Source organism: Emys orbicularis, chromosome 22 (genome assembly GCF_028017835.1).
Source record: "Emys orbicularis isolate rEmyOrb1 chromosome 22, rEmyOrb1.hap1, whole genome shotgun sequence".
Taxonomy (NCBI): domain Eukaryota; kingdom Metazoa; phylum Chordata; order Testudines; family Emydidae; genus Emys; species Emys orbicularis.
The window spans coordinates 15,261,388-15,287,222 of record NC_088704.1 but is presented as its reverse complement, the minus strand read 5'-3'; the positions used below and the strand labels follow the sequence as shown (position 1 = coordinate 15,287,222).

The window sequence follows — 25,835 nt, the reverse complement described above, 5'->3', positions numbered from 1 at the left end:
GAAACGGGGGGTCACCGAATGATCATTAATAGGCAGCAGGTTTAAAACAAAAGGAAGTACTTCACAGAATGCAGTCAACCTGTGAAATGTTGTGAAGGTCAAAACTATAACTGGATTAAAAAAAGAATTAGATAAATTCATGCAGGATAGGTCCATCAATGGCTATTAGCCAAGATGGTAAGAGATGAAATCCCATGCTCTCAGTGTCCCTAGACTTCTGACTGACAGATGCTGGGACTGGACGACAGGGGATGGATCACTTGATTACCTGTTCTGTTCATTCCCTCTGGGGCACCTGGCATTGGCCACTGTCAGAAGACAGGAGACTGGGCTAGATGAACCTCTGGTCTGACCCAGTGGGGCCATTCTTATGTTCATCTTCATTGTAACTTTCACATCAGTGGAGTCCCACCAGGCACAAATGGAACGCGATCCACTGTTTCCTGGAAGGCCACATTCCAAAGCCAAATCACCATAATCAAGATTTGTTTCTATAATGGCTTTGGGCATTGACAATGAGACACACTGACCCAGTTTTCAAGGGCAAAGCCCTATTTTTAATGGAAGTTGCCTTGGGATCTTGTCCATGCAGAGCAGACAGGACCTGGGTTTTCACAGGTCTCGTTCAAAAAGCCTACACAACATGAATGGTACTCAAGTTTAACCTGGAACAATGAAGGGATCATTCAGTCGTGCCAGGATTTAATGCGGTGTTGCTCGGGTGCTGAGGGATTCAAAGCTGACATTCAGAGGACTAACCTGTCTCTTGCACTTAAAGCCCTCAATTATCAGCATTCGCACCTATACACAGAACCCTGCCGGTGCCCTATTATGCACGCTCAACAGAGATCAACAAGTTGGCCCAGTGTGCGCACAACCCCCTACAAGCCAAAGCTTGTGGCAGTCAGTGGAAAGACTTCCATTGACTTGAACAAGATTGGGATCAGGCCCACGTACAGGTACCTGTATGCAGCAGGCAGCTGCCCCTCCCCCTCTCCCTTCCCCTATTTGCATGAACATTTGTCAGGGATTTGCCAATTAACCAAATGTCTGCAAGAGTGCATGCCTGAAAATTTAGGCCAATGCCTATAGCTGCCCCGGTGCAACGCTCCCCTGCCCCCATTTTCATACCTGACGGAGAGAGTGAAATCTCCTGGATTGCTTTTACTAGGCCGGGCCAGAAAACTCCCATGGACGCCTCTCGTCAGGAGCAACTTCTCTGCTTCTATTCCGTTGATGTTGGGGTGAAACCACCTACAACGAAAATGTGGGGTGTGAAAAGAAATATACATTATGTACCATCCAGTCGTCAACATCTCCTCCACCGGGGTGTTCATATTGGCTTCTGTTCACTGACTAGGCCAGATGGGAGAACTTGGGACCCACTTGAAAGCGATGGGTCTTTCCATCCCACCCGGTTACAATTCTCACAGATACAAGCTTACCCCACACTGTCCTAGGGCCCAAGAACCGTCCTTTGCAGACGTTTGCATTTCAACGGCTCTGCCCCAACCCTTCTCCCCCCGATTAGTTTGGGTGGGATCTCAGAACGGCAGTTCCCATCCCTCTCTCCTCCCTGTCGGCGCAGACACAGAAGACTGGAAATATACGCGTTAGCTGGGGGAAGGGTACAGTGTTTCTTTCTAACTTCCAATTAGCAAGACCTACAAAAACTCTATCTACCATCAATAACCAGCGGGAAGCTGAAGGAAATGAACCCGAGTGCTTAGAGGAGGACAGTAGGGTTCTGAAAATTGGGGGGGGGGGGGGAATAACATACACATGCTCTATACAGGAGATGGACAAACTATGGCCAGCGGGACCATCCTGCCTGGCCCTTGAGCTCCCAGCTGGGGAGGCTAGCCCCCGGCTGTCCCCCCTCCCTCGCAGCCTGAGCTCGCTGTGCCGCCAGCGCTCTGGGTGGCGGGGCTGCGAGCTCCTGCTGGGCAGCACGGCTGTGAGAGCCAGCGGCCTGGTCTAGACTGCGCGGTGGCGTGGCTGGCTCTGGCTGGGTGGCACAGCTACCAGTCCTGGTGCTCTGAGCAGCATGGTAAGGGGGTGGGGTTGGAAAAGGGGGAGTCCCAGGGGGCCTGTCAGGGGGCGGGGGTGTGGATAGGGGGCGGGGCAGTCAGGGGACAGGGGGGGTTGGATAGGGGGTGGGAGTCCCGGGGGGGCGGTTAGGTGCAGGGGGGTCCCGGGAGGGGGTGGTCAGGGGACAAGGAGCAGGGGGGGTTGGATGGGTTGGGGATTCTGAGGGGGGCAGGAAGTGGGAGGGGGTGGGGGCCAGGCTGTTTGGGGAGGCAGAGCCACAGGCCAAAAAAAAGTTTGCCCACCCTGCTCTATACACTTACAGACCAAACAACAGCAAGTGAAAAATCAAACCACATCTCCTATGCCACTCCCCCAGCAACAACAGGGATTTTTCTTTAGCACAAGGTGGTGCAAATGGCCGGGGAAATAACAGTTCTAGGTTTAGTTCTAACTCATGGGGGCCCTATGAAAGCAGTTAAGAAGCAGGCCAAAGACGGTTGCCTTCAGTCAGTTTGGCCCAACGTATGACAGGCCCGTTTGTGGTATTCATTTAAGGGTTTGTGTGGGTGTCTTAAGACGGAAAAAAAAGGGGGGCAAAAAAACCCAAAACCAAAATAGCACAAAAACACCAAAGCTCTAATGCTACCTCGTAGCCACGGATCCTAAGCAAGAAGCAGAGGATCAGACCTTCAGAGTTTTCTACTCTGATTCTGCTGCCAGAGTGGTAGTGGTTAGAGAGAGGGTAGGGCCCTCCCCATCTGGGTCTGCTGCCAGATCAGGGAAGAAGGAGAGGGGGCTCGCCTGTGATGCACTAAGGCTGCACAGAGCCCTCATGAAAGGAGGGGATTTTTAAAGGAAAAAAAGCTAATGCTAACTAGGCCAATGAGCAGGGTTGCCCCCATTCATCCCTGTTTTGAGGGAGCCGTCCCAGATGAAATGGCTCAGAGGTCCCAGTTGTTTGCACCCCAGATTCAGCAACCCTACTCATGAGCTTAGTCGAGGCCCTGGCCAGTGAGGCGATGTGTTTAACAACAGCATTAACCACATGGTGGGTGGACACAAGTCAGGTTTAGACCTGGGTTGGCCACAAGTTTTGTTCGAGCTGCAGCGCGGCCAGTGCCCCGGAGAGAACCCAATTTTCCAGGTGGCAATAATACACCTGTTCCTAGAGAGTATCAGACTAACTCAAGAGGCACAATTTGCATTACAGCTGCTGTCAGGGACTGAACAGGCCAAGGAGACAGAGCTTCCCTTACACCTCCAGGAGAGGTGGAGACACATTGGCAGGGCATTATGGGGGAAGCTTGTTCTGCGACTGCCTGCATTAGGGAGCCCCTGAGGGCCTAATTTTAACACCCCTTTTAAAGCGTGTGAGTGACCCATTGGCCAGTATGTGTCCCGCTATGCACAAGCCACAGAGGATACGGGTCTGGTAAAGCAGCAACTTGGGAGCCTTGATTTTTAGCTCAAGCTAGAGCGACTCGTAATTTCAGCTCTGGAGTTCCCTGGATCAACCCCGGGGGTGTTGGCCAAGATGGCAGCCATCCCACGAGCACGGCTTTTAAATTTTTTTTAAAAATCATGGAGACTATTAAAAACTAGCCGAGTCCTCAGCATCAGATGATAAAGAAAGCAGGACGCGGGAAGCTGCTATGAGCGCTATTCAGCAGTGCCACTGGTGTTAGTGTATGTAGATCATAGGGAGTACCAGTGAAGAAGGGTTGGTAAAAAGGAGACTACTTATGCACAGGGGACAAGGTTTCATCATCATTTAGATTATTTTAATTTCATCTCAGGTTCAGAGTGTCAAGTCATCTACTGACCTCAATTCTCATGGTATCAATCAGTACCAAAATCCCTTGATGGAACTACAAGACACTGGTGCTTCCCCCAGCCCAGCACAAGATAAAGCCTTATCTACACTAGAGCAAAGATTTTTCCAGAAGTGACCATTTTTGGCTGCTCAGTCCGACACTCCTTAAATAGCGCTTGATTGTCTGAACGCACTGAACCTGCGTTCTGAAAAATGAGGCCCCTTTAAAAGCATCTCAAGTTGCACATCTAAAAACAAAATCATTAGTCACTAATATCTTGACCTAGCGTATTAATACGCATTAGTTAAAAGGTCTTAGCTAACAAGCTCTAATACACCTTTAAGCAGGTGAGTTGCTAGAATACTCCTTGCATTCATCTTAAACGACAGCTAACTGCACAGTAACGTGAAGTGGTGTCCTTCAAGGGTTTGCTGTCACAGTAGACGACAAGAGCAAATACAGAGTTACAAACTGACCAGTCAATCGTACACCTCATCTGGAACCAGAAGTACACAATCAGGCAGCAGAGACAAATAAAAACAAATACTATACAGCACAGTACTGTGTTAAACTAGTAAAAAAAATAAAGGAAAATTTAAAAAAAAGGATTTGACAAGTAAGGAAACTGTTTGTGTTTGTTTCGTTTACATTAAGATGGTTAAAAACAGCATTTTTCTTCTGCATAGCAACGTTTCACGCTGTATTAAGTCAATGTTCAGTTGTAAACTTTTGAAAGAACCATAATGTTTTGTTCAGAGTTACGAACAACCTCCATTCCCGAGGTGTTCGTAATTCTGAAGTTCTACTGCACTGCACTCAGACTCCCCTTCCACTGACCATGGACAATCTCGGAAGAGACCTCACTTGGGCGGAGTGATTTGCACTACTACTCTAAACAAAGTGACTCCAAAACGCAAGACCTCATTCTCAAATCAACCATTTAAAGTGAAATTGGGGTCTTCACAAGAAGGGCAAATCTGGGGTCATTTAATAAGTTAGTTTATATGTAGGGCGCTAAGCCAGATAAACCTCATAAACCTCCTGTCTGGCAGGAAATCATCATCATCATCTCCATTTCACTGATGGGGAAAGTGAAGAACAGAGAAATGTCTTGCCCCTGTGTTTGTGTGCGTGTGCAAGAGACACACACATGTGCACACAGAAAAAATTAAAATGAATGTAACATTTGCTCGACAATTAGGGCTCTCTCTCCCCTGACTGAAATGCTCTTTTGGAAAGGGGGCGGGGGGGAGTTGCATTGTAACTGGTCCAAAAACACACGTTGAAAACAAGGAGTGGAGGCCAGAATCCGAACAGTTTTAGAACCTCATACTTCTGAGACCGCAAGCAGCAACTCCCCTTTTATTATACTGCCATGTGCAGAAGCCAAGTACTTAGTATTCTATAAAGCTGCTACAGCCAGAACAACAAATGGCTCTAATGGAGTTTAATGGAGCTCGGGGACAAGGCAAAGTTGCGAAATGTCATGGATAGCGTTTTAGCTGAGTGCTAATGACAAAGATGAGCTGTGAGCGTTGGGCAGGATTTTTCTTCTCTAGCTAAATGCATCACAGGTAACTCTGGGCTACACGACTTTACATGCATATAAACAATCCCTACCAGGCCTGACACCCACGAACCTAAGTGTGTTCTGATACCATCCTAGTATCCAAGAGATCAGAACTTCAGGGAATGCAGAGGTCAGCATCGGGATATGGGTGTGATGTGTGGTCATACTGCCAGTATCTCATGTTTCACACACACACCCACACCCCTACCTACAAAGACAAGGAGTCCAGTGGCACCTTAAAGACTTACAGATTTATTTGGGCATAAGCTTTCGTGGGTAAAAAACCACTTCTGCAGAAAGCTTATGCCCAAATAAATCGGTTAATCTTTAAGGTGCCACCGGACTCCTTGTTTTTGTGGATACAGACTAACACGGCTACCCCGGATACTTGACACCTACAAAGGTCTCTGTATCCCAGGATTAATATTTAAATGCTAGCAGATTCTTGGCTAGAGCCATATTTTTGATGTCACAAACCAGGGCACCTGTATTAAGGTGGTCACTGATGGCAGGAGGAATAGAGATGCTGGGGGAGCCTGTTGAGTTAAGGGCAGGAAGGGGTCTCATTATTGTTATGGGGGAATGGCAGGATGGTGGCTCAGGGGCAGAGAGATGCCTTCCCTGGGCCTACTGCAACGTTCATTAGCATCTGTTTCTTTGGCTACTGATTCTCAGTGCACTATGGCAAAGAAATGTGGGCCTTTCACATGCACACCCAAAATTGGAACAAGGCCGTCAGGAACAGAGGACGAGGTGGCGCCTCAAGGGGTCAGGTTTGGGGCTTGTCAACTTGGGTGACATCTCTCAAAAGCTAAGCAGAACCTAAAAGCCAAGATGCTTCCCTACTGCTTGGAAAGAAGTCAATACAAACATCCATGCACACACCCCGCTGCGTTTAGTAAGCACGAAGCATGAAACCTAGGTGGTCCTCATAAACAGAGGCAGGAAAGGCCAACTTCCGAGTTCAGTAGTGGAAGAATCTCTTCCAAACATTAGTAGGTTTACAGACCCTCACTGGGTGCTAAGAGAAAAAACAAAGCCTCCCCCGCAGGTCTCTCCTTCTGAAGGCTACGTGCAGAAGGGAACGACTTGCTGAGAACTGCCTTGGGATAGTTCTCTGGCCCAGAAACGCAGCTAACTGCAGACTCGCAGCATGAAAGCGACTGTTTCAAGTACAGATGGTTATCACAAGGGTATCCCCACTCGGTAGTTCCCTTTCCTAAATGCAAAATCTTTGTGAAGGACTCTCTGCACATGTATGAATAGCTGTGCAAAAACATGAGGGCTCACTGGTTCAGTTCAAATACACATTCCAAACCAAACCTTTGACAGGGCTGAAACAAATGCAGGTGACTTAATTCCCAGCTATCCACCCAATTTTTTTTTTTTTTGGCCGGTCTTTAATTTTCGGGTTCAAGGTTGGCCCAGAAGGGAAGCTGCTCTTGCAATAACCTCTGCCCTGACAGGAAGCAAGAAGTATTTGAAAGAAGTCTTGAAAGAAAGCTGCTTCTAGGGAGATCCCCAGCTTCATCTGACAACACCAGAAGTTACCGTAGTTTCTTTTTCCCAAAAATGACCCATTATTGGCGCAGGACTGGCTAGTGAACCTTGCATGCAGCCTATGAGGGCTAAAAATGGGAAAGTCACAGCTTCCCAACAGAAGAGGACATTTGAGACAGTTGATTTAAAAAACAGAACAAAAGCTAATAACTAAAAAGGTAATTAATTCAAGCTTTCTTTAATTATGAATATAGATCTCTCTCTCTCGGAGACACACACACACACACACACTCACTCACTCCTTTGGGAAGGAAAGCACAAGATGAAAGTATGACTAGCGTAACATTCTTCAAGTAGGTCCATTGTTTTAGTGAACATGAATTGCATAAGTGACCCACTGTAAAACAAAACATGCGGTGCAACTATTCAATTGTTTTTGCTTTTGTGGAACTGGGTCAGCCTTAAGAGACTTCGATCTCGGTTTTCATTTAAAGTAACAACCATCATTTTTGTATCTGGAGCTGAAATCTTCTCTAGACAAGTCTGCTTTTCTACAAAGAAATGGAAGATTTCCTCCATGGTTCACTCGAACCAAAAATACAATTTAAAATAAAAAAATAAAAAACAAGCACTTTTCAGGAACCCAAAGATCAACAATAGAAGCTGCCCCAGGAAATTTGTAAAACAAGACAGGAAACGAGACAAGTTAAACACAGCACAAGAGCCAGACTCACAGAAGGAAGTTACTCAGGCCTTTCTGGAGGGAAGAAGGCTATGAAAGCCTGATTCAGTCTGGACAGGAATTGACAGTAATGCAGCGAGAGATGCTCTCCGTTTAAATGTAAAGCCAGGCTGACTAATGCTCCAGCCCTCAGTCAAAAGGAGAAAGAGGTTTGACAACCACAAAAATGCCAGAAAGCCCTCTGTGAAAACCTGGAATGACTAACCATCTGGTGAACACGAGACAACCCAGACAACCCACATAACACATGCAACACTTTCCCTTGAGGCAACACAGCTGAGTCTCAACTGCTCTTGTGATGTCAGGATCTTACTAGCTCTTCCCCCTGCACAGACTGCGTCTACACTAGCCTTTTTCCCGAGGCCTTGTTCGCACCTGGGACTAGCCCCAATTCAGCTAGGGGTGGACCACCACCTACGTAGCTGCACACGGGCTGACCCTAAGTCTAGACAGGGCCGGCTCCAGGCATCAGCCGACCAAGCACGTGCTTGAGGCGGCACCTTGTAAGGGGCGGCCAATCTTCGGGTGGCGGGGCAGCGCTCGGGGTTTGTTTGTTTTTTTGGTTCGGTGGGGCAGCGCTAGAGGTTTTTTGTTTTTGTTTGTTTTGGCGGGGCAGGGCGGCGCTCGGGGGGGGGGGGGAGGTTGTTTCGGCAGGGCAGGGCGGCGCGGTGCTTGGGGGAGGGGGTTGTTGTTACGGCGGGGCAGGGCGGTGCGGTGCTTGGGGGGGTTGTTGTTACGGCGGAGTGGTGCATTTAAAAAAAATTGGGGGGGACTTGGGGCAGCAAAAAAGTTAGAGCCGGCCCTGAGTCTAGACAAGGGCCAACTGGAGCTTGCAACCACTGAACTGGTTAGGGCTTACCCCAGTTACAGGTAGGAGCAAGCCTTAAATTGGTACAAACCCCAGGATTTACCCTACTCATAAATGAGGATAAACCCCAATTAGTTCAATTGCTTCAAACCCTGCCTTAGCCTCGGCTACACTGGAAATGCTACAGTGGCACCAATGCAGCGCTGCATTGAAGCCGCTGAGGCCAGGTCTACACTACAAAGTTAGATTGACAGAAGCTGCCTTGTGTTGACCTAGTTGTGCACGTGTTTGCACTTAAACGTGACTCCCACCGACACGAGTTCTCCATTATGCCAACATAGTAACGCCACCTGCCTGAGCGGTGTCGAGCCCGGTCAATGCACTGAGGTTGACGCAGCATCGATGCGGACACTGCATTCTCTCTCTCGACCCCATCAGTCCTCCAGCAGCTGCGCCATAATGCCCAGCGCTGACTCCTATGGTCACAATTGTGAACTCCACTGCCCCAGGGTGACAGAACACCCCCCCCGTGTTGCAAAGAATAGTTCGCCCCCTTTCCGAGACACCCAGCGCCGAACACTTCCTGCAGCCCTAGTGATGGGAAAGCAGAAGTGTTAAGACTAAGGCTGCCAGGAACAAAACAAAACAAAAAAATAATGAAATTTACATCTTGCTCAGAAGGGAAATCTCCCAGCTACATATGCTGACTCAGCCATGCATGCACATAGCCCTCCCTTGCACACACAATCCTCCCTCAATGCACCAGTCAGAACATCTACCCCCATGACAGCTAGGATCACAAGCAGAAAGCTGGTCATCATTGATAAGGGGTTGAGGAAAAAGCATCATGTTTTTGGCTTCATGCTCATGAGATTCACCACAATGCACAGGAACCAGCACACAGCATATGCCCCACTTAAGCCCTCCAGTTAAAGCTCTTTTCCTATCTGCAAATTTCAATTATCGACGGAAATATTTTGTCAGCTTGTGTGTGGTGAAATCCACATTTACCAGTAAAAATCTACTCCTTCCAAGCCTACCTACAGGGAAATTTGGGGTTGAACTTGAGCTGGTAACAAGTTAAAAGCAGAGTTGCCAGGTTTTCCAGTTAGTTATTTTAACTCGAGTCAGCTAACCTCCAGCGAAGACGTACTCTAACTCTGGCACTAACAAAACACCGAAAAACTTACTTTTATTGAACTATGTTGTGGCAATAATATACAAGTTCTAAGTCAGCAAGCTCTCATCTGGAGGGAGGAGAAAAAAAACCCAACAACGATCAAACCTTGTTACAAATTTTTTTTAAAAGATTGACACCAGCCATAAAAACACCTCCCTGACCATTTTCAAATTTCCTGAAACTAAAATCATCAAAAACCACATCATCCACAAACAGATTGAGGCTCAAGAATTCGTTTTCATCTCTATATTATTATAAATTGAGTGAATCTGGACATTGGCTCATCCCACAAAGTTCCAGGTCCAAAGACAAACTTCACCCCAAAATAATTGAGGGGTGGGTGTTTGGTTTGGACCCTGCTTCTAAAAATAAAAAAAATAAATAAATAAAAAATGCTGACAGAAAGCTTTTTATTTATTTATTTTTTTTTTTTATTTAAATAGCCCTGTGGAGGTCTGGAGACCATGCTGAAATAGCTGGATACTCTAAATGGTTTCCAAGAATCAATGTTATTTAAAAATCTATTTTGCAAAGAAAGGGAACTTGGAAAACAATATGTATCCAGGTTGAAGTCTTCAACGCTGCTCAAAGGGGTTTGGATGCCCATTTCCCATTAAAACGGGATTTAAAATCCCACTCTATTTTAACTTGCCTACAAATGGTGGTGTTTGCAGTTTTGTTGCAGCTGTTTTGGTCCCAGGCCCTGAGAGAAACAAGGTGGGTGAGGGAACATTTTATTGGATCAACTTATTCTGGTGGAAGCAGCAAGCTTTCGAGCTTCAAAGAGCAGTTCCTCAGGTCCAGAGAAGGTAAACAAAGTGTCCAAGCTAAACACAAGATGGGACAGATTGTTAAGCAGAAGGGAGTCACACGTGCTGTAGGAGACCACTTACAATGAAGTGGTGAATTAAGGGTTAGCAGGCAGGAGGGTGTGTTACAACAGCAATCGCCCACTTCATTTCACACGGTTTTACCTCACACTGCCTTGTTTCTCGCACAACTACACATGGCTTAGGCTCTCAGAACAGAGTTTAAGAGGGACATAAACTTTGTGTGCACCCCTCCAGACGTGATTTGCACCCAGATAAAAAGTTACACTGGGAGACCCAGAGGAAAGTGCTGTCTTGTTGGGCCTGCTCCTGTGAGGAACAAAGTGCATCCTGTAAAGGGCTGAGCATCCGCAGTTCCCGTTGACCTCAACTGGGCAACGAAGGCATTCTTTCATAGGGCTTGTCTACATCTGAAAGTGAATGTGGATTATGGTAGAGTGTGAATTTAAAGCTCTACAGCTGTTCCTAATAACTCCACGTGTGGACACTTATTCCAGAACAAAAATGCCTTGTTCCCACTGGGTTACGCTTAATGGGAACAAAGCACTCAAGCAATTCTACGTATAGAAAAGCCTTTAGGCCTTGTCTAGGCAGAGAAGTTGCACCAGTAGAGTCTCGTTTACATGCAAGTTAGGTCAACATAGCTACGTAAAAAAAAAAAAAAAAAAAAGCACACCCCGACCAAGGTAGCAATGTTGACCTAACCCCCAGTGCAGATGCAGCTATATTGACAGACAAATGCTTCTGTCAACCTAGCTACCATTGCTCAGGGAGGTGAAGCTCCCACACCAACAGAAAAACCCCTTCCATTGGCGCAGGCTGCATCTACATTACAGGGTTATGCAACACTACTAAGATGGCAGCGTCTCTGGAGTGCACACAAGGTTTAGTGTCCCCACACGTGTCTTTTTCCCCCCCAATCAACTTTCCCCCAGGTCAGTATAGTGCCCAAAATATCTGGTGCTTTCCAAATGAAAAAAAAAACAACAAACAACCCTCACAATCAGGTGGTTTTTTAAACAATAAATGCTGGATTCTTTTTATTTCCTCTGTGTTTTGAGTCTTTAGGTCACATTTTCTAGCTTTTCTCCACAACCACAAGTGCGTGAAACTCTCCCCCCTCTCCCCACACACAATGAAAGCTGAGATTCTCAAGTAATTACTTGACTCCAGCAGCTGGGGCTTTAATATCAAATATTGCAAAACAAGGGATTAAAAAAAAAAAGTCCCCATCATGTCAGGTGGCAACACTGAACCGCTAATCAGTGTGGGAGAGCAAATAAGCAAGATGTTCGGGAAACAGAAGTCATCGTGAGTACACAACACAGAGCAGCATGGAGGTCGTGTGTCATAGTTTGGGGTTTAAGACCTCTTGCACAAAGATTTGTTGATATGGAGATGGAAATAAGCAAGCAGTTTAATTCAGTATCGTTTAGGGAGGCGTGGGATGTGTGGGTGTCACATTTGTTTTAGTATATTAAAGCTTAGTGTTTTAACAAAACTGGGCATTGACTGTACCGTAAATGCTGCGTTTGCTTTGAGATGTTTCCATACATGTAGATTAGTTGTTTCTCTCTTAATAGTATGGTAATAGCGGTTCTACATAAAAGCATGCCTGCATATAAAACATTTCCTAAACCTGATAAGACAAGTCTGCCTCCTTTGCTCTTTCTAGTCTGGTTCAATTCAAACCCCTGTCAGGAGAATAATTATACCAACCCTAGCCTAAAGGGAGTGGGTTAAATAAACACATCCAGCAAATAGAGAGAGAGTCAGTTTTACATACAGATAAATATTTTCCATTTTCCCAAAGCAATCAGCATCCAGCCAGCTAAGCATTCCATTGCACAGCACTTAAAGCATCCTTTAGGGAACAAGTCTTACAGAACTTAAGGGAAACAGAACATTTGGATTGAATTTTGAAACCAGCATCTACAGTTCTATAGCAAGGATAATGCTGCTTTATAGTTCCACAGGATTTGAAAGTCATTTCTATAGAACTCTGTTTGTTCTAGACCTATCAATTCTATAGGGCTTTTCCATAAGGGATACCATATACATGTACAAAGAATAATGTATTACTTTAGGCTGGCAAGTTACGTATTGATTTGATTTCAACAAAGTCATAGGTATGCTTGGAAGGATTCGATTTTTATTGATAAATGTTGGTAAACATGGATTTCACAAACCAAGGTGACATCAATACTCAACATTTACAGATAGGCAGAATATGCAAAATGTTGCTTGAGAACTTCTTAGACTATAATTCAAGGCAATTTACTTCGTACATTTAGACACATGATGCTGCCGATGTGTTTTAACAGTTATAAACTATTAACTGTTTGAATCTCAACTTCTGTCATTAAGCCATTATGGTCTGACTCCCACCTCTCCGCAGTCTGACACATGCGCGTGCGCACACACGCTTCCTGCAACGGTGGGAGTTTAAATAGTGAAAAGACAAAAAATGCTTTAAAATATCAATATTTTCCCCTCAAAATTATTGAATTCTGACGAGCCTACTCCTAGAGATCAAGGCTAAAAGGCCCACCACCAGATCAGCCCATCCAACCTTCTACGTATCACAGGCCACTGACACCCCCCAGCACCCACACACTAAGTCCAATAACCAGAGTATTACCGCCCCCCGGAGACTAGATTATTTGCCACAGGCAGAGAATAGGCAGGAGTGAGGTGCACCAATGCTTGAGGACCCCGGAAGTAGCCGACTACTGTTGACAAAACCGTGTACTGTAGACACGGCCTTAGTCAACTCACAAGAAAACTTTTTACAAGATGATTTTGAAAAAGCAGAGTGTGGCTTGCTGCCTCCCCATAATCCCCCGGCCCTCTGGTCACTAGTACAGAGAGGCCACTTGGGTTTTTAAACGGTCTCACCTTCCTACCTTTGGCTCAGAGCTGGTCTTGATGACAAACAGGGAAGGACTCCAGTGGCAAGTCCACACTAGTGCTCCCACTGGTACTAGATCAAGGGTGGGAGAATTCGCAGCACTGATGAAGGCTGGGTGGGCAGCACAGATTATAGTCCTGTGCAACATCACTACCAAGGTCCTCTGAATCTTGCTCCAACAGACAGCAGTGAGGGGCTGATAAATGCGGAGTTAAATATGCACACGCCACAAGAAAAAACAACAACCCATGAACAACTGGTTGAGACATCTTTGGGACAGTCACTAACTCCCAAGAAAGGGCAAAAACTTTTTTTAAATTTGTTTTGCAATTCACTTGAGAATTCACAGTCTCAACCCAACCATAACACTTTGTCCTTCTACAGATCTTCCATCCCGGGATGTCAAAGTGCTCTACAATCTAATCAATTTAATCTCACAGCCCACCTGAGAGGCAGGAAAGCATTATTCCTCCCCTATCCCCGCCAATTTTGAAGATAGGTGAGCAGATGCACAGAAAAGCAAAGGGATTTGCTGAAGATCAAACAAGTCTGTGGCAAAGCCAGGGACAGAACCCAGATCTCCTCATGCCCAGTGCTGTGGTTTTACCCCAAGACAATTTTTCAGTCAATTTCCCTTTCCAGCCTAGTTTGTTAGCAGGGTCGAAGGCACATACTCCACGGTAGACAGCTAGGACATTACCTAGAGGCGAAGACTCTTATAATGACTAGCATTCTGCACTGAGCCTTTTATTTATACACAGCTAAACCTCTATAATTGCACTCATGTTAATAATCAGCCAAAAACTTTCACACAATCACCCTGTGGAACTCATTGCCACAAGAGGTAACTGAGGCCAAGAGCTTAGCAGGATGCAAAAAAAGGGATTGGATAAAAAAAGGAATATTTAAAAACACACCAGTAAGAATAAAAAGAAAAGCAAAAAGGGAATTTTAGAAGGGATATAAACGCTCATGCTTCAGGGCAGAAGTCACTTGCTCATTAACTGGGTCAGGATGGAAATTTCTCTGGGGACAAGTTATCCCCAAACTGCTTACTACACGGTTTCTTCCACCTTCCTCTGAAGCTGAAAGGACTAGCCATGGCTGGAGATGGGATACTGGTCTACCTGGACCACAGGTCTGATCAGGTATGGCAAGTCCTATATTTGTAGAAGCCAGTCTACTCTGGTACATTAGGGGGCTGCTGCAGATGCCCAGGTGTGCGCATATTTCCAATTGCTAGCTGCACCCTGTAACCAGCGGTAGACTTTCCATCAGCCCGGTGACAAGAACTGTACAGATATTTTCCATGTAGTTTTGAAGTAGCTGGTTAGAGTGTACACTCAAAGGGACTTCCCCAGAGAAACACTGCTCAGTTACATGATGAGTCACTCCTGGGCAAAATGCTTCATACTGAGCCCTCTCCTCCCTCCCCATCTATATATGGTCAAGAAAAGGTTGTGTTAAACCCTTCCCCGCTGCCAGGTCCACAATGCATTGCTTAGCAATAGTGGTGTCCAACAGAACGGCCATTCGGATGAATGGGATAAAGGAGGTTAAAACATAAGTAACATGATTTAGTCATAACAAGCATCAAATAGCATTGAAAAAGCATGAGTCCTATTTGCCTTTTGGTCCTTTAACAGCAGCTATCAGGTTCACTCCAACATTATACATTTAAATAAACAAATACCCAGCTTTTCTATAGCGCTTTTCATCAGTACATCTCAACATGCCTCTCAAAGGTGGTCAGTATCTTTATCCTCATTAGAGCCCTGCAAACCAACCCCAACCCGACTACAAGTGTCACGTCCAGGCTGGGCTGGCTTTCCTCCTCCTACCAGCGGGTTCCCACTGCTGCTCCCACTCCTGTGAGCTGCCACCATCTCGCTGCGTGCTGTCCTGAATGAACGTGCCTGCCGAGGGATGGCGGCATCTCTCATCCCGCAGCACGCAGAACATCGCATGGGGCACGCATGGCAGGAGTGGAGCACACAGCCACCAGCCATGCCAACCCCGGGCGAGGAGAGAGACGACAGTGACTCAGGGTCAGCAGGGAGCGGTCAGGCTAAAAAACTATTCAACCCTCTCAGACTTGGGTCTGGGCTTAAAAAAAACACCACACACCACAGGCCTGAGCAGACCACTTGTAAAATGAGGATTGATGGGGAAACTGAGGCACAGAGGGGTGAAGCAACTTGCCCAAGCTCACCCAACAGGCCAGTGGCAGAGCTGGGAATAGTACCCAGGTCTCCTAAACCCAGTAATCCAGTGCTCTATCCATCAGGCCATACTCCCTCCCCCTTGTTTCTAGAAGTGAATCGCATCCTTATCTTGGTGAAAAGATGAGCTTACCCACCAATCGGTTCTCTGCTTCTAATGCAACCACCACCCTGATAGCTGAGAGTCATGTTCCACAAACTTAGCTGCCAGCCTTAGATTAGTCTCTTGGTGGGTTTTTTCTCTCTCTCTTTTTTTTTTTAAATCAGGTGCTCTGTTTCCTATTGATCATTTCATGTATTTTACATGCTCCTGATCAAAGTCTAGTTGGGTGCCTAACTCCCGTAGGCTCCTTATTTTTGAAGGGGTGAACTGGGGAATGGAGAAGGGTAGGGCATGTTCCTCAAACCCCTAGTTTGGCTCAGCATGGGGTGGGAAGCGGGAGGGTTTGGCTGTGAAAACTGTGCCAGAGCCTGTCTCAGATAAGCCGCACGTCAGCTGAAAAAAAGTCACCATCCTCCTTCTTCCCAGACAGGTCCCAGAGATACAGCCAAAAGTACAGGAAAAAGGAAAAGCTGAAATGAGGGTAATATGCTGTATAAAGAATCCAACCCACTCATTTAGGGAAGTCGAGACAGCAAATAACTGAAAGGGGAGGTTGATCCCGAAGCCAGTGGCGTTCCTCTGGACTGACCGAGCATAACTGGAGTCTTGTCTGTTTGGTGGGAAGGTTTGTCCACCATGGAGCTACACTGCTGCAACTTATCCCAGTTTGAATCCAGGATAAGCCACTTCAGGTGCCCCCCTTAAAAAAAAAACAGTAGTGCAACACATCTACACTAGGGCTTTGCACGAGCGCAGTTATACCAGTGCAAACATCACCAGGGTGGAGAAGCCTTGAGAATCAAATTTGGTTCATAGTAAACAGCTTGCATAGATTTGGGCAGTTTTTTCACACTCCCTACGTAATTTGAGCACAAAAGTGTTATGGAAAGCTAATACAACTTGCTCTCTTAAGTCACTTGGGCACATATGAAAAACACCACCCTTCGCATTACATGGCAGTTACGGGAACGCAGCTCCCGACTCCAGTAATACTTCTCATTTCTCTAGCACCTTCCACAGAGGGTCTCAAAGCACTTTAGAAACCGTAACAGATTCAGGCTTACAACTTCGCTTCACAGTGGGGAAACCAAGGCACAGGTGGTTAAGGGGTTGATTTTCAGAGGTTCTGAACTCTCACAGGCTCACTAGCTTCAAAATTAAGTCGTACGTGCCCAGCACTTCTGAAAATTATCAGGTGCGTAGGTCATATCTACACACGAAACTTGCACCAAGTTCAACTAAAATTGGTTAGGATGTTGCTTTAGTTATACCAGGGCAAACCTCTCCATGGACACTTCAATCAATTTACCCCACACCAACTTCAGTGACGTTAATGTAAGTAAGAGCTTACTCAGTCCCACAGCAAGTCAGGGTCAGAGCGAGAAAAACAGAACCCAGGAGTCCTGGCTCCTAATCTCATGGTATCCACTATATAATCATTCTTGGCTTTCTGTTTCTCTTGGAAGGTCACCACCAGTTTTTACAAGAAACGTTCACATGCCTCCACTGTGACTTCACACGGTAATGGAGAGCAAGTTTATTTCACTATCAGAGTCGGGCTTCGGGGGGGAAGCAGGCAGGAGGGGAGACCCGGCAGTTCCATTCTGAGCAGTGGGTGAAGTCACACGGTGGTTGTTCTCTGGCCTCATAACACCCTCAGGGTTGCGATACTGGGCTAGATGCACAGCTGGTGTAAATTGCTGATAATAGCTCAAGATCTGGCCCAGTGTTATGTCCACTGAGATTCCCACTCACACCCCAAGGTTTTGCACCTATTCCCTCCTGCTCTCCTCATTCCCTTTGCGTTGATCATGTCCATCCTTTCTGTCCCTTGCTCCTGCTCTCACTCGCATGCCTTCTTCCACATGGAACAGCATCCCTCTGGTTATGCACCAAACCTTTTCCTTCAAATCTCTCCCCCGAAAAGCATGCTGCTGCGTTTTCCATGCAATGCCCACCTTCCTTCAAGTTAAACTGGAATCTCATGCATTATTTGTGTCTGCCCTACTTTGCATCTTAATGAGATGAGAGAAGCACATCAGGACAGGACCATGTCACCACGGGGCTGTACAACACTAAATGCCTAGATGGGACTCATAATTAGCAACTTATTAGGGTTGCACATTAGTACATGGGTTGTGTGTGTGCACACACATTCAAAATTTCAGTGCGATTCTGAACCCCAGAATTTCCACACCAAATAATGCAATCTTTTGCCATGTTTTTGTATGAAAACTGATCTGTGTCAGAATTGAATTCTGAGGGTTGAAATCTCTGCTTCAAAAAGTTAAATTAAGTTGTGAATATTTCACCCAGCCCTGCAGTGGAAATAGGAAATTAGATCAGAAATAAAGCTGCTGAGATGTAACAACTACCCAATCTATACACACAGCATTACACAAATATCTCAATAATGCTCCCTTTTAGGAAACAAGTAACACTAATATACAACTACTGCTTTATCCCACCTAAATTAAACCCTTATTTGACAGTGTCCTGCAATGACATCTGCATGGGCAGACCCACAGCTTCAATAAAGTCCATCTGTGGAGATGCCATTGCAAAGGTAGGCCTAGAGTCCATAGCATTTGCATTGCAGTAATTCCCAGAAGCCCCAGCAGAGATCAGGGCCCCCACTATGCGAGGCACTGTGGAGAGAGACAGCCCAAGAGCCCCTGATGCAAAGAATATACACTTTAAGGAGACAGAGAGAGGCACAAAGCGGTGAAGTGACATGTTCAAGGGCACACAGCAGAGCCAGGATTAGAACCACGTCTCCCAACTCCCAGTTCAGCACCGTATCCAGCAGGTCATGCTGCCTCTCTAAACCAGGCCTGGTTTCTGCTAAGACCTACCCCCAGATTGTCCAGGCTGAATGGAAGAGCACATAGGTTTAAGCGGAGGGTCCCGACTGCGTCTTGGAGGCCCAGCATGCTTGTTGCAAATGAACCCTCCTGACCACCCTCGGCCAACTTTGGGTCCACACGCACCCACGCTCAGCAGGAAAGCCACTCTGCGGGAGACAGCTGTGTGCAGAGTTCACATATCTAAAGAAGGCTCTGATCTAAGAAGAGAAGAGTCAGAATCCCATCACATGGCCACCCCTTACCTCCCTGGGGAAACCTGAGATTATTAACCAGGTCATCAGCTCAAAACTAGCGAATGGCAGAGAATAAGCTAAGGAGTGGGGAGAAACCGCAAGAACAGGCTTTCCCGACAGTATTTGGATTTAAAGTTTACTAATCAGAATGACAGCCACTCACGCTCCTGGTAAGTCTGGATGGAACTGTCAAACAAACAAAGGCCACGTGCTTATGCTTTTTAGAGGACTGCTAGTTGTACAGATGGTTGTGTGACACGGGCAAATAGGAACCGGGATATGAGTGAGCTCTCTTCTCATTGGTGACCTAAGCAAGGACTTATTTCAACTCATATCCCAAGAGATGGACGGCGAGTGCTCTGAACCACCTGGAGCATCTTTGCATTGACCAGACAGCCACACACTAGAGGGGTGGAAGGGGGGGGGGGGGAGAGAAAGGATGGTGATCACGAGGTTCAGGCACCGGAATGGGATACGGGGAATGAACTCACGTTCCCAGGTCTGCCGCAGGCTCCTTTTGCCCGGCGACCATCTGTCACTACAGCACCTAGCGCACAAGGAGGCCCTGATGCTTGCAGGCACTAGCAGCTACTCTAAGGGTACGTCTACACAAGCCGCCGGATCAGCGGGCAGCGATCGATTTATCGCGTCTAGTGTAGACGCGATAAATCAACCCCCGAGCGCTCTCCCATCAACTCCTGTACTCCCGCGGTGAGTAGGTCTAAGTATGTTGACTTCAGCTACATTGTTCACGTAGCTGAAGTTGCGCAACTTGGATCTATTCCCCCGCCCAGTGTAGACCAGGGCTAAGACATCTACCGGCACCCTTTGAAAATTCTCATTCACACTGAACAGCTGGGTGCTGCTGAGTGCTCAGCCCTTTAAAAAAACAAGTCACTTATTTCGGAGCCTAAACGTAGGCACCTGTTTTGGGAAACCCTGACTCTCCCCACTCCCCTCCCCCTCGCTCCACTTTATTAATCCTTGCGATTGTAACTCTGGAGCCAACCGCTCCAAATACATAAGGCACCATCCCATGGCTGGGGTGAACCAACCCTAAAAGCAACAGTCTTTAAAGATCACACATCTACAAGCCCGGTAACGCAGCTGACCGGAGTACGGTTATGCGCAGACACCTGCAATCTAAAAGTCATCATTGACTTTGCTAAAAATGCAGCAATTTACACATTTCCCCCTCTCCTCCCATGTTTAATTCCTGCAGCTGGTCAGAAAGCAAAGGAAGCTTTGCCCAGCCCCTCCTAAGCCCCAGGTCAGCAAAGTACTTCCGCATGCCTGTAGTCCCACTGAAGTCATTAAAGTTAGGCATGAACTTAAGTACCTTCCTGAATCGGAGCGCTTGTCACAGGTGCTGAGAGCCTACAGCTCCCATTTACTTCCACTGGAAAAGGCAAGGCTGAGCCCCTCTGGAAAAAAGAGAAATCAGACCCAAGTTCTTTTCTACCCCAAGTGTTAGAGTCCTCGTGGCTACATTGATTTCCCGAGTCCCCGTAATGGAAATCGTTTCAGCAGTAGAGATTAGACTAGGTCCTAGGCAAAGCTAAGCCCACAGCCCTCTGGAAAGCAGCTTTCCTGCTAGACTCTGCCCTGAGCTCATACCCTGAACCCGAGCGCGCTGCATATCACAGGGACTTCCTCACAGCCCATCCCACGCCAAGCCACAGCGCTGATGTGGACAGCCTCTTTCAACAGTTTTCTTCCCTCCCCCCCAGATAAAAAGCCATGAAGTGACAAGGAAGGGAAGCAGCTAAAAAAAGACGTCCTCTACGGAGGAGAAGGATGACGACCGGCTCCGGGAACGCAGCGAACTGCATGGCACACAGAGATATGCTGACGCACTGGGGCTTGCAAGACCCGCTTTGCCTCCACATGCGCGCACACACAAAAAAACCCTGAGATGTGCACACAAATGTAGGTGCACGGAGGAGGTGAAAATAATGAGATTTTCAATGCCCGCGCATTGATCTCTCCCTGCCATGGGCCAGGAAGCAGCTGTGATGCACCCCATGACCACTGCCACAGCGCCCCCTATCTGTACGGCCTCACAGGTGTACACACAGCTGGACTCAACATGCCCCTCCCAAACGGACTGGTGCCAGTGTATGAGGCTACCTGCAATGTGATGGAAAGGTGTCCATCACCCTAGTATCAAGGCAGCGTTCACAGAGAGTTTTAGCTCAAGGAATGACGAGTCACCAGCCGTCTTTAACCCCGAATGTCTAGCAGACGCCCCTGCTCTGGGCAGTAGCTCCCAGGGTAAGATTCTAATGGAGCATTACTAGTGAGCCTCTGCACACGAGCAGCTCAGACAGGCAGCCCAACGTCTGGTTCATTGTGCCTGTAAACACTGAGCTGGAAGCCTCACAAGCGGCGGCTACAGTTTCCAGCAATGTAGCGAGAACAGCCTGTCCGACAGGACGGCAGAGCTTCTATTTCCAGGCCCCCATGAAAGTTGGAAATGGAAAGGCTGCCACAAAAACGGCAGCTGACGTGGCAGGGGAGGGAGATGCTAGGACTTCCGTGGAGAGCCGTTCTAGAAACGGGCAGAGGTTTAGTGGCACAGGCACGAAACGGTACGTGTGCGCCGACATGCTTGTGGTTACGTGTACCTATGCGCATGCCCGCTCAACGGTCACATTAAACTGGGCCACGATGACCAACGCAACAGCCCGTCAGTACTGCGCTTAGCATCACAACTACAACCTGCAACAGGTAATTCAGGGACAGTGCTAAGCTGCACCGTAAGGGGTCCCAGCTGGTCTCTGGCCAGAAAGGGAGGATGGCTCAAGATAGGGCAGGAGGAGGAGAGTGGTCAGATTCCCAGTATCCCAAAAGAGAAGCTTTCCCCTACCACATGCAGAAAACACACCCCATCTTTGAAATGAAATGTTATGGCCGCTTCTGCATTCAGATACAAAGGCCCCACACTATAGTGCCTATAGAAATCTAGCAGAGCCCATTCCATTCTCTCCCCCCCCCCCCACACACACACACACACTGCACATTAGCATGCATTTCTAACAGTACCTGCTTGACCAGATGTTGATTCATGTCGGGGTGTACATGCTAGAAGTCTGATTATTACTAACTCATGATATGGTGAAGGAAACTATCCATACAGTGCTGTCAAAAGCACACAGCAAACAGCCTTCTTGTTAACTTCCCCCAGTTCTAATGATCTCTGGTGGTATCTGTAACTAGGGGAGGTGCAGCATTTGCGGACAGACATCTTCTCTTCACAAGCTGTCTCTTTAATTTCCTGGGGACACGGTGAAGCGTCCTCAGGGTGGGCTTTGAAGGCACTGCTTTGAGTCACACAACGCACTTTATCGGTTAGCCGGAAACTGGCTCTGAACATACCTTGATGTGTCTGTTTTGCCCACTCCCTTTCAGGTGTCACCTGCTTCCACAAGGGATGTTTTGGAGATGGAGGCTGGGGTATAGTATCCAACAGCAACTAACAAGGACTTTTGCTCTGCATTTGATGAACACAATCTCTCCAACTGTACCTGCTGTTACTGATCAGATCACACCATGACAAGTCTCACTTGGGAGTTCGGTTTACACGGCAAGCAGGCAACCGATGTGTCAAGCGGGGAAGAAATTGTAAATGGTTTCCCAAGCCCCTGGACTCAAATGGGGAAAGGGGAAAGCTCTTCAATGGCAGGTTTAGTTTCCCCCCTTCCAAGCCACTAGAGCAGCACCTCACGGCATTCAGCTGCAAGGAAGGGCTATAGCACTGGGGTTCATGGTGTTGTTCTCCCCGATGCATTCTCACAGACAAGTGCACTTATTCGTGACACCTGCCTGGAGAAAAGTATCAGTGTCCTGGGCCACACAAGACCTGGTGTGTTAACAGCCACTGCATGTAAATCCGGCAGCGACGTTTCCCATCTCAAGCTCTAAAATTAGAATCTGTGTTTCCACCCATTCGCCACATTTGATTAACCCGAAACCTGGGTCAGCCGCTTAGCGAGTCACTTGTGTGAACATCACAACATCTCCTTCACATCACAGGCTTGCACTCAGACTTGAGCTTTCGTTTGGTGCCTCGCTAGATCATAGCAGCTGGATTTTTGCACTCAGCACTGGTGTAAAAACCATGGATATGTCCACCTCAAATTTGGTGAAGTCTTAGAACTCTGACATTAGAGGGATTAAAGGTCAGGGAGTGCCGCTCGGCCAGATGGGTTGTTTGGCTGAAGTGTCCCATCTGTGCCTTCACCTACAATGCCAACTCCTAACTCATTAGATGAAATCTTGGAGTCTGGTTCTTAGCTGGTGCTAGTCAGCATAGCTCCACTGAAGTCCTCTACACCAGCCAACGATCTAGCCTGCAGCAGATACGTCTAGTGAGTGCAGTCATGCTATGAAATGTTTGAGAAAGGTGTGGAGGGGGAAGTGGGGAGGCCCACCAAGCATTCAGACTAAGCAAACAGTTTATTGGGGGTGGGAGATGGGGAGAGAGAAAGAACAGCTCCCTGTGAGCAAGCATCCACATCACTGAACCCACTAAGAGTTGGCACTAATTGGCAACCCTATTGTTAGTCTCTGCAGAGAAGACCCAATGGGCTATGGAGACAGAGCTCATTCTTGTCCCCTAGAGATGGCCAGTCTAGGTCAGGGTTGAGATGCATCAATGGGGCAGCCCATGCTGTCCCTGTGCTCAAGGTGAGATGAGGGCTTTAGTCCCTATGACCAGCCATCCGGTACTTTTCACATCAGGAACTCACACAGAACAGGCCACAGGTGGGACAGCAATGAGCACAACTGGACCTTTCATTGGTACTGGAGCAAGTTTTCTCCACTTCTAGAGAGGCTATTCGGACCCCCAGACTGCATGTACATAAAGCAATGTCCATGTCCGCAGGCCATCAGCTAGCCAGGGCGGGGTTCTCAGGAGAAGGACCAGCTTCCATCTCTGACAGCCAACTGTCACTGCGACTCTTCCCATGGGATTAGGGCAGAACGCTCCAGAAACGTGGGGGTGGATTATACTGCTGCAGAAGTGTGTGTCTCTCTCTCTTTAAAAGACACCGCTTTAAGAACGTGCATCTTATTTCTCCCCTGCCAGACACAATGTAGCCCACTCCACCCATTTAGCTAGTTAGCATACAAAGGAGATATTTTTAGTGTGAACCCAGGTTCTTATCCATGCCTGTGTTCCCAAGCACTGTACGGCTACGTGCAAAGATGGATGGAAAGTGACCTAGGAGAGGAAGGATAGGTCCGTTGTTATGGTGATAGCTTGGAGGCATGGGAGACCTGGGTTTGTTCCCTTGCTCTGACACAGGCTCCCTGCTGTGACTTCAGACAGACTAGAAGCGACTTGCCCCAGTTAATAATAGCAATTATTAATAATAGGGCTGTTGTGAGAGAAAAAACAAGGACTGTGAGGTGCTTAGTTCAAGTGTAATGTAAATACCCAAGATAAATAGATCGAGAGGCATATAAGTGGATGGCGAGCCAGGTGTCTATTTGTAGACAACTTTTGCAAGTGGAAAAAGATGTCAGATTCATACCGGGATTTTGATACCCTGCTTCCTTCCTCTCCTCACCCAACACACAGAAAGCCTGGACCTCTATAGGCAATATGTGAACTAAGGAGACTACAAGCTTCCTGCAGCCTATAGGAGATCACATTAAATGTGTTTTAAGGATGGATTTCAGAGCTTAGATGACTTGCACACTGCATACCACCAAGAGAGGCTGCTTGCTAGACTACAGTCCAGACTTTGTATGTCAATTGTGCAATGGATAGACCGTGACCGACAGGAGCAAAAAAGCAAGAGGGAAAAAAAGCTCAACCCAAGGGAGTTTCGGAGAGATCATAGGAAGAAGCCATGGCTTTGTTTGACTCTAGACTGGGTCCCCTATGAAGGGGAGAAACTGGTCTAATGTAGCCCGGCCCAAATGTATAAAAGAACACTGTCAGTAGAACAGCGTAGCATCATACGCCACTGTATTAGTAGGAAAAGAATTACAGCTGAGATTTTCAAAGCAGCCTAGAGGATTTAGACCCATCATCCTTTAAAATTAATGGAGGGGCAACTAAATCCTCAAAGCCACTTTAAACAGATCAACCCCCCATAAAAAAGCTGAGGGAATAATTTAGCTGATAACTTTTACCTCTTCCTGTTTGCAAGTTGTCCACAAGTATTTTGTAATTTAAAATTAGATATTCAAAATTACTGGCCAAATAAAACCTATCAACTCTCCAATCTGCAAGTTTCTGTATTATTATATTATATTACATTATACACCAAGTAAACTTCATATCCCCAATAGAACTGCATTTTAATCTCAAGGTAAGGTGGAACTACACAGCTGAGAGACTAAAACAAGCATCTCATTTAATTACTGGGATATTTACCAGCCTGTATGTTACAGATGCTCTTGTTCCCATTGTAATTAAGTTGTGTACACACCTGGCAGAAAGTTGGGGCATTAAAAAAAAGTGTGTCACCAGCCACCTACGAAACTGCTTGGTTGCCACCCGAGTGACACGTCCCATTGTGGAGCAGCAAGTTATTTGTTTAGCTGCTTTGCTATGACCCGATGCTGCATTCTGCTTCAAGGTAGGAGCCGAGACTCCGGGAGGCAGGTGGTGAGAGGGAACAAAGTGGCTTTCGCAAGGCACTAAACAATAGATTTTAGGATGAGCTAATGAGAACCTTGGGTCGCTCTTATGGCAGAATGGACAGCAGGTTAACTTACTGAAAAGTAACCACAGTCCAGACCTCTAAAGAGAGGGTTCTAATCCATCCACACCCAGATCATACCAGTAATTTTGGAGTAAAATCTAAGCATGCTCAGTGTTCTGTTCTGAGGCGAGGGTCTATGCCTGAAAAGCTCAATTTCACAACGATCCGGCTGCATTTAGCAGATTCAAAATGTGGCTTCAGGAACACTCAAATTTCTTATCCCAGCCCACCTCTCCCCCAAGTAAATTTAGTGTGCGTAGTATAGACTTGATACACACACTTCATCCACCTGCTCTGATGGA

The 25,835-nt window shown here is 47.0% G+C and overlaps 1 protein-coding gene across 1 annotated transcript in view; it reads right to left on the bottom strand.

The window, feature by feature from the left end:
- LOC135893424 (tyrosine-protein phosphatase non-receptor type 11-like) overlaps positions 1 to 25,835 on the bottom strand; it is an 84,375-nt gene that overhangs the window by 29,108 nt on the left and 29,432 nt on the right. The window contains exon 2 of the mRNA XM_065421238.1: positions 1,132 to 1,254. Coding sequence (XP_065277310.1) covers positions 1,132 to 1,254 — 123 coding nt within the window. The remainder of the gene's footprint in view (positions 1 to 1,131; positions 1,255 to 25,835) is intronic.